Source organism: Moschus berezovskii, chromosome 15 (assembly GCF_049115385.1).
Source record: "Moschus berezovskii isolate FMDL1 chromosome 15, NW_MosBer_1.0, whole genome shotgun sequence".
NCBI classification, from domain to species: Eukaryota; Metazoa; Chordata; class Mammalia; order Artiodactyla; family Moschidae; genus Moschus; species Moschus berezovskii.
In genome coordinates this window covers 42,485,514-42,493,044 of record NC_142474.1, presented here as the reverse complement: position 1 = coordinate 42,493,044, position 7,531 = coordinate 42,485,514, and the positions used below count along the sequence as shown (strand labels likewise).

At 53.3% G+C, this 7,531-nt stretch overlaps 1 protein-coding gene across 2 annotated transcripts; it reads left to right on the top strand.

Moving 5' to 3' along the window:
- Positions 1–2,666, top strand: LOC129555430 (cystatin-9-like). Of its 2 annotated transcripts, none has more exons than XM_055424848.1 (3): positions 1–292; positions 1,609–1,725; positions 2,402–2,666. In XM_055424848.1, the coding sequence occupies exons 1-3, from the start codon at positions 8–10 to the stop codon at positions 2,492–2,494; spliced, it is 495 nt and encodes a 164-aa protein (XP_055280823.1). In that variant the 5' UTR covers positions 1–7; the 3' UTR covers positions 2,495–2,666. The 2 variants fall into 2 exon arrangements, with proteins under 2 accessions (XP_055280823.1, XP_055280814.1); XM_055424839.1 differs by having other exon boundaries at positions 1–322.
- Positions 2,667–7,531: the final 4,865 nt, after the last annotated feature.

The window sequence follows — 7,531 nt, the reverse complement described above, 5'->3', positions numbered from 1 at the left end:
TGGACGCATGCTCAGGGAGGCCGGGTGGGAGCCAGAGACGGGAAGGGTGAAGCCTGGGTGCCTGGGGGTAGCAGCCATGATGGGCTGGCCGCGGAGGTGCAGGTGGGCTCAGCCCTGGACCCTGCTCCTGCTTCTCTTAGGTCCACAGCTCCTGGTGACTCATGGCTGGCGTCCCCAAGGGAACGAGAATAGTGAAGACAGAAATATCTTGGAGCTTTACTTTCCTGCCGTTGTGGAGTATGCCTTACACATGTACAACCTGAGGAGCCAGGACAGCAATGCCTACAAAGTGGTGCGTGTACTGCGGTCGTGGCGGGAGTTGGTAGGTACCATATTTTCCCCACTGCTGGCCTCACTGGCTGTTACTAGGGTCGGGAGGGAGTGTCATCAAGGGATCTCGATCTTCATTTGACAACCATAAAATAGAGGGAAATACAGCCTATTGGGTTAGTTTCAGTTTTTATTGGAAAAAAATGGGAATTTTTTTAAACTCTGGGAGGTGTGTTTTCAGTTTTGTCATTTTTCACCTTGTTTTATGAAGAATAAGCAAAATATGAACTATGAGGGGATGAAACTATTTATTAAAAAAAAAAGAGCCAGACAGAAGACCCTGGATTAGAGGTTTAGAATCGCCTTCATGGAAATAACATTAAACTAGGCCCATTTAGGAAACACAGAGAGAGAGAGAGAGAGAAGGGGAAGCAGCTGGAGGCCGCTCGTCTTGAGGAGCCTCCGGGCGTTCACGGCCTCTCTGACCCCGTGTGCTCCGGCTCCTTCTCCTCCGTGGATCGAGCATAATTTACACCCTTCCCAGACCACGTTCTGAATCCCAAATGTTCTCATGGCAATGGAATCTGCAGAACACGACCAGGGGTGGGATTTTCACGTGTGCCGCAGACAGAAAGGCTGAGAGCACCCTGCAGAAGCTCCCGTCCTGTGTGCAGCCGTGTGTGGGTGTGCGCCTGTGCTCTGTGTGAGTGCCTGAGGCTGGGGGACACACTGTGGTGACACCCCTCTGCACCTCTGGACTGAATAACAGAACGAAGGCAGAGGGCTCTCCACACGGCTGCAGCTTCCCTCCAGGGACAGGAGCGGGTCCCGCCTGGCCCTGCTGCCCTGCTCCCCCGAGCTGGGTCCCTGCCTGCAGTCTCTGGCCTGGAGTGCAAGACTGACTCTGGGTGTTGGGAATAAAGGCCGGGCTAGAGTGGTGGGGGGGGGCGCTGTGAGGCCTGCAGTCAGCAGTGGAGAAGAAAACAGTGCACTTTGTGAGAAGGAGGGTGGTTCTTGAAGTCACTGTCCCAGTCCTGTGAGTGCGCCTGTGTGCTGCATCCTCGGGTCTGTGTGTGTGGATATGTGCCTGTGTGTGTGTGTGTGAGTGTGTGGATGTGTGTCTATGTGTGTGGATGTGTATGGGTGTGTCTGTGTGTGTGGATGTGGATGTGTGTGTGAGTGTGTGGATGTGTGTCTGTGTGTGTGGATATGTATGTATCTGTGTGTGGATATGTGAGTGTGGATGTGTGTGTGCCTGTGTATGCAGGGGTGTGTGTGCCTGTGTGTGTGGATATGTGTGTATGGGAGGAGAAAGCATCCACTTCACTGTCTGAACAGAAAGAAAAAGATGGCCTGGTGTTCTCCACGGAGCTGCAGTTCGCCCGAACCAGGTGCGGGAAATTTGACGAAGACATCGACAACTGTCCTTTTCAAGCAACTCCAGACGTGAACAATGTAAGACACACACCAGCCACCCTCAGGTTACAGGGCCATGGACACTGCATCAGGGCAGGCGTTGTGGGGAGTGATGACGACACCATTCCAAAGGACACCGAGGGGTGGTCTGCAGGATGGAGGCCAGCCCAGGGGTCACTGGTCACTCGTACGCCCCTGGCCTGTCTGCTCACTGGTCCCATTTCTGCTGCTGCATCCCAGGTCCCCCTAGGGTTAGACTGTTCCTGACCACATGGTCCAGGCCCCTGGGTGGAAGGCGAGATGTCCCCTCCCTTGTCATTACCCACTGCCCCGCCCACCTTCAGGAGAAGGAGTGTGTGAGGGAGGGGCAGCATCTCCCTGGCCGAGTGGTCCTCCTGCCCCTGCCCAGAGCTGGATGGATAGAAGCTGAGCCCCCCTGCCCTCCCTCCCAGGCCCTACCCTGCTGCTCCTGATCCAGGTGACAAGGGGGTGAGCCCCGCCCCTGGATAAGACGGGGACAGGTCAGAGGCCCTGCTGGGACACTCGGGGCATCCTGGTGTCAGCGGGAGGAGTCTCTGGAGATCACAGGCCTGGCAGGGCAGAGTGACCTGCCCACCCAAGAAGGTAGGGTTTGCTAGATGCCAGCTTTAGAGCTGGAGACAGCAGCTTCGCAAGTCCCTTCTCCCCTACTCTGTCCCTGTGCTTGTTCCCACAGACCGTCACCTGCTTCTTCACTGTCGACAGTGAACCCTGGAGGACAGAGTTTCGACTCCTGAACAACACCTGCTTGGAGGGCTCCGCCGAGTGAGCTCACACCCCAGCCTGGGGGGCATCCCTGCCACCCTGTCGTGTCCCTTCAGTGTCCAAGCGGCTCTGGTTCTGTTCTCTGGATGAGCAGCTGTCTGGGTGTCGCACCCGGGCCATGCGGACTTGCCTCCCTGTCCATGTCACCCCGTAGAACTGGTCATTAAACGTCAGCATTGCAAGCAGCCTTGTGCATCCTGGTTCCAGAGGGTGGGGGCTGGGCAGTTGGGGCCGTCCCCCAAACAGGGCAGCTGGCTGAGCCCAGGGGATGCGTGTCTCCCCCTCAGACACATGAGCCAGCTGCCGGTGGCACAGCCTAGGAGCACTGGTGTGTCTGAGCTGTGTCTCGGTCTCATGGGATGAGTGTGATCCTTAGAGGGACATTGGCATGGCCAGACAGGCAACCCTCAGTGCAGGGTGGACCAGACAGGGTCTTGGGCCCCTCAGCACATGCCCAGGGGCTTGCTCACACACATCCACTGATCTGGGAAGCTACAGGAGTGGGAAATATAGGAGGGGCTCCAGCCTCCACTCAGATGGGCCCACCCACCACAAGCTGCAGTGTCTCCTGAAGCCTCTTAGAAACATGCAGCTGCCTAGGGTCTCTGGACCTTTGGAGCAGCAGGAGCATTTCCTCTAAACCCAGGGCCCCTGGGACACTCAGCTGAGAATGGCTGCTGATGCTGTGGAGACCCTGGGAGGGTCTCCCAGAACAGGACTGAGCAGGCCCGTCTGTCAGGGGAGAAGCAGCAACTCCGCAGTCGGCCCATCATGGCTGCTACCCCCAGGCACCCAGGCTTCACCCTTCCCGTCTCCGGCTCCCACCCAGCCTCCCTGGGCATGCATCCAGTCTATCTGCTCCAGGACATACTCCTCCCCTGTCCGCCTCTCCGGTCTGATACCCTGTCCCTCCCCTCTCGTGATCCTGCCTCCTCCATCCCGAGCTGATAACATTGCCTCCTGTCCAGGAGAGAGAGCAAGACCCAGGCAGGGTGGGTTGGGAAGGACCAACCATGGAGGAAGCCCAGCCACACGATCCCCTCGGGGATCAGAGACTTATGGAGTGCCCCAGACTTGGATGCTGAATCAAGGGCACAGCTGCAAGGAGTGTGAGTGGAAGGAGGTCCCAGGACGCAGCAGTAGGTGAGGGTCAGAGAGACAAGGAGGGACCGAACCAAAGAGGATGAGTGGCCTGGAGTCAGCTCTGTGGGTGACAGAAGGCGGCCTGCCCAGAGGTGAAGTGTCTTCCCACCGAGAAAGCAGCAGAGGGCTGAGGTCTTTCAGGTGCAGATGTGCCCCCATCCCTGTGGCCCCCAGTGCCCTCGAGTTCTGGAACACGGGCTCCCAGGCCCCTGGGCAGGTGCCGGGGTAGGATAGGGACATGGTTTGCAGTTCCTGGGCCCAGGAACTTCTCGCAGAATCCCTGAGTCTCCCTTGACACGACCCCTCAGCTCCTGGGTTCTCAGCCTGGGGCTGGCCGACTGACAGACACACACCCCCCTCAGAGGTGTACCAGGCGGGATGGACACGACACTCAGCGGGCCCTCGCTGTCCCCTCTGTCACTGCCTCTCTTGTTGCGGGGACTGTCACCAAAGGAGGGGGCGGGATGAAGGGGAAGCAGATAGCAGGACGCCCATGTGCTCATGAGCTTAGCTGTGTCCTCAGGGGACGCTGGCGCCCTCTGGGGGCCTCGCGGTCACAGCTCAGTTTAGTTCAGTCCTATCGACTGACTCTTTGCGACCCCAGGGACTGCAGCATGCCAGGCTTCCCTGTCCATCACCAACTCCGGGAGCTTACTCAAATTCATGTCCATCGAGTCAGTGATGCCATTCAACCATCTAATCCTCTGTTGTCCCCTTCTCCTCCTGCCTTCAGTCTTTCCCAGCATCAGGATTTTTTTCCAGTGAGGCAGTTCTTCACATCAGGTTGCCAAAGTATTGGAGTTTCAGCTTCTGCATCAGTCCTTCCGACGAATATTCAGTACTGATTTCCTTTAGGATGGACTGGTTGGATCTCCTTGCAGTCTAAGGCACTCTCAAGAGTCTTCTCCAACTCCACAGTTCAAAAGCATCAATTCTTCAGTGCTCAGCTTTCTTTTTAGTCCAACTCTCACATCCATACATGACTATTGGAAAAACCATAGTTTTGACTAGATGGACCTATATTGAAAAAGTAATGTCTCTGATTTTTAATATGCTGTCTAGGTTGGTCATAGCTTTTCTTCCAAGGAGCAAGCATCTTTGAATTTCATGGCTGCAGTCACCATCTACATTGATTCTGGAGCCCCCCAAAATAAGTCTGTCACTGTTTTCATTGTTTCCCCATCTATTTGCCATGGACTGATGGGACCAGATGCCATGATCTTAGTTTTCTGAATGTTGACTTTTAAGCCAACTTTTTCACTCTTCTCTTTCACTTACATCAAGAGGCTCTGTAGTTCTTCACTTTCTGCCACACGGGTGGTGTCATCTGCATATCTGAGGCTAATATTTCTCCTGGCAATCTTGATTCCATTTTGTGCTTCATCCAGCCCAGCATTTCGAATGATGTACTCTGAATAGAAGTTAAATACAGCCTTGACATACTTCTCTCCTAATTTGGAACCAGTCCATTGTTCCATGTCCAATCTAACTGTTGTTTCTTGACCTGCATATAGATTTCTCAGGAGCCAGGTAAGGTGGTCTGGTATTCCCATCTCTTGAAGAATTTTCCAGTTTGTTGTGACACACACAGTCCAAGGCTTTAGCGTAGTCAGTGAAGCAGAAGTAGATGTTTTCCTGGAACTTTCTTGCTTTTTGTATGATCCATTGGAGGTTGGCAATTTGATCTCTGGTTCCTCTGCCTTTTCTAAAACCAACTTGAACAACTGGAAGTTCTCTGTTCACATACCGTTGAAGCCTAGCTTGGAGAATTTTGAGCATTACTTTGCTAGTGTGTGAGATGAGTGAAATTGTGTGGTAGTACATTCTTTGGCATTACATTTCTTTGGGATTGGAATGAAAACTGACCTTTTTCAGTCCTGTGGCTACTGCTGAGTTCTCCAAATTTGCTGGCATTTTGAATGGAGCACTTTAACAGCATCATATTTTAGGATTTGAAATAACTCAACTGGAATTTCATCATCTCCACTAGCTTTGTTCGTAGTGATGCTTCCTAAAGCCCACTTGACTTCTCATTCCAGGATGTCTGGCTTTAGGTGAGTGATCACACCATCATGGTTTTCTGGGTCATGAAGATCTTTTTTGTATAGTTCTGTGTATTGTTGCCACCTCTTCTTAATATCTTCTGCTTCTGTTAGGTCCCTACCATTTCTGTCCTTTATTGTGCCCATCTTTGCATGAAATTTTCCCTTGGTATCTCTAATTTTCTTGAAGAGATCTCTGGTCTTTCCCCTTCTGTGGTTTTCCTCTGTTTCTTTGCACTGATCATTGAGAAAAGCTTTCTTACCGTTCCTTGCTATTCTTTGGAACTCTGCATTCAAATGGGTATATCTTTCCTTTTCTCCTTTGCCTTTCACTTCTCTTCTTTTCTCAGCTGTTTGTAAGGTCTTCTCAGACAACCATTTTGCCTTTTTGAATTTCTTCTTCTTGGGGATAGTTTTGATCACTGCTTCCTGTACAATGCTAGGAACCTCTGTCCATGGCCCTTCAGGCATGCTATCTGTCAGATCTAATCCCTTGAATCTCTGCAGGTGGATTCTTAACCAGCTGAGACACCAGGGAAGCCAGACCTCAGCTCAGGGACACACAATTCCCTGTGAGCAGGGAGGGGCCGTTTCACAGAAGAGACCCTCACTGCCTCCAGGTGGGGCACGAAGCAGACCTGGGACCACGATACAGCACACTCTTTCCAGACAAGACTTTGGCCCTGTGCTCCCACAACAGACATTTAGGCTCTGTCCACAGCTACTTGAGAACTTCAGAGGGGCCCAGCACTCATGGAGGCCTGTGGATGCCCCGGGCCCTGGGCCTTGTCCATCCCCGGGATCCTGACCCTGCAGGTCCAGGCAGGCCCAGAGAAGGTGCATCTTAGCCAGCTCCCAGGGGACGGTGCCGACTTTGCCTCTGGACCGCACTCTGGGTGGCCCAGTTCAGAGTCCCCCGGGAGTAGACAGGGCAGAGTCACATTGAGCAGTCAGGCACTTGTGTGGGCTGGAGCTGCAGGCTTGAGACTGGTTTCTGGGGGCCACACTGATCAGGGAAGAGTCAGAATACCATGCCTGGGGACAGAGAAAAAAGTGGGTTTCCAGAAGCCCGGCCTCCGTGAGCAGGTGGTGCCTGAGTGGAGAGCGGAAGAGCTGGGGTCTTTGCAGGGGTGGGAGCTCTGAACCCCACCCAAGGCCTGTCTCTCCTCAGGGTGTCCACATTCACAAGACTGCGTACAGCTCATGCCCCCACCCCGAGGTGTTGTTGCCTTGTTTCTGTGCAGGTGAGCACCCCAGCCTCTTCAAAGAAAGAGTCCTTGTGATTATTCTTTTCACTTTTGCCAGCTGTATGACTTTCAGGATCTTAGTTCCCTGACCATTGATAGAATCTGAGCTCTTGACAATGAAAGCACAGAGTTCTAACCAGTGGGCCAGCAGGAAATTCCCTGTGATTTTGCTTTTCAAGCGGATTCCATGGTCACTGTTCCCTGGTTTCCAAGCACAGCACTCAGTCCTAGCCAGAAGATGTCCTTTTGCCATTTAGTATTTGCAACAGTGAGGTAGGGCCATGTGGTCAAGTATGAGAAGCAACCAGATGTGCGGGGAAAACTCCAAAGAGGTTGTGTCACTGGACCGTCATTCAACCTCAAAACCGAGGGAAGTTGCAGGAGGATGGATGGACCGAGAGGAAGTTCTGGTGACAGAAGGCAGACAGAGGACAACACGAGGCACGCTTCTACTTCCGTGAGGAAGCCAAAGTAGTCAGACTCACAGAGGTGGAAAGTGGAGAGGGGGTTCCCAGGGCTGGAAGGAGGGGAGTGGAGGAGGCTGTCAGAGGACACACATTCCAGTTACAAGATGGATAATTTCTGGACATGTGCTGTCCAACTTAGGGC

Bases quoted from the DNA above. Each gene is read 5' to 3' on its own strand.
- LOC129555430 (XM_055424839.1), top strand. From the start codon at position 8: ATGCTCAGGGAGGCCGGGTGGGAGCCAGAGACGGGAAGGGTGAAGCCT. The intron at 323-1,608 runs GTAGGTACCATA...CTGTCTGAACAG, and splicing joins TGCGGTCGTGGCGGGAGTTG to AAAGAAAAAGATGGCCTGGT. The intron at 1,726-2,401 runs GTAAGACACACA...TTGTTCCCACAG, and splicing joins CAACTCCAGACGTGAACAAT to ACCGTCACCTGCTTCTTCAC.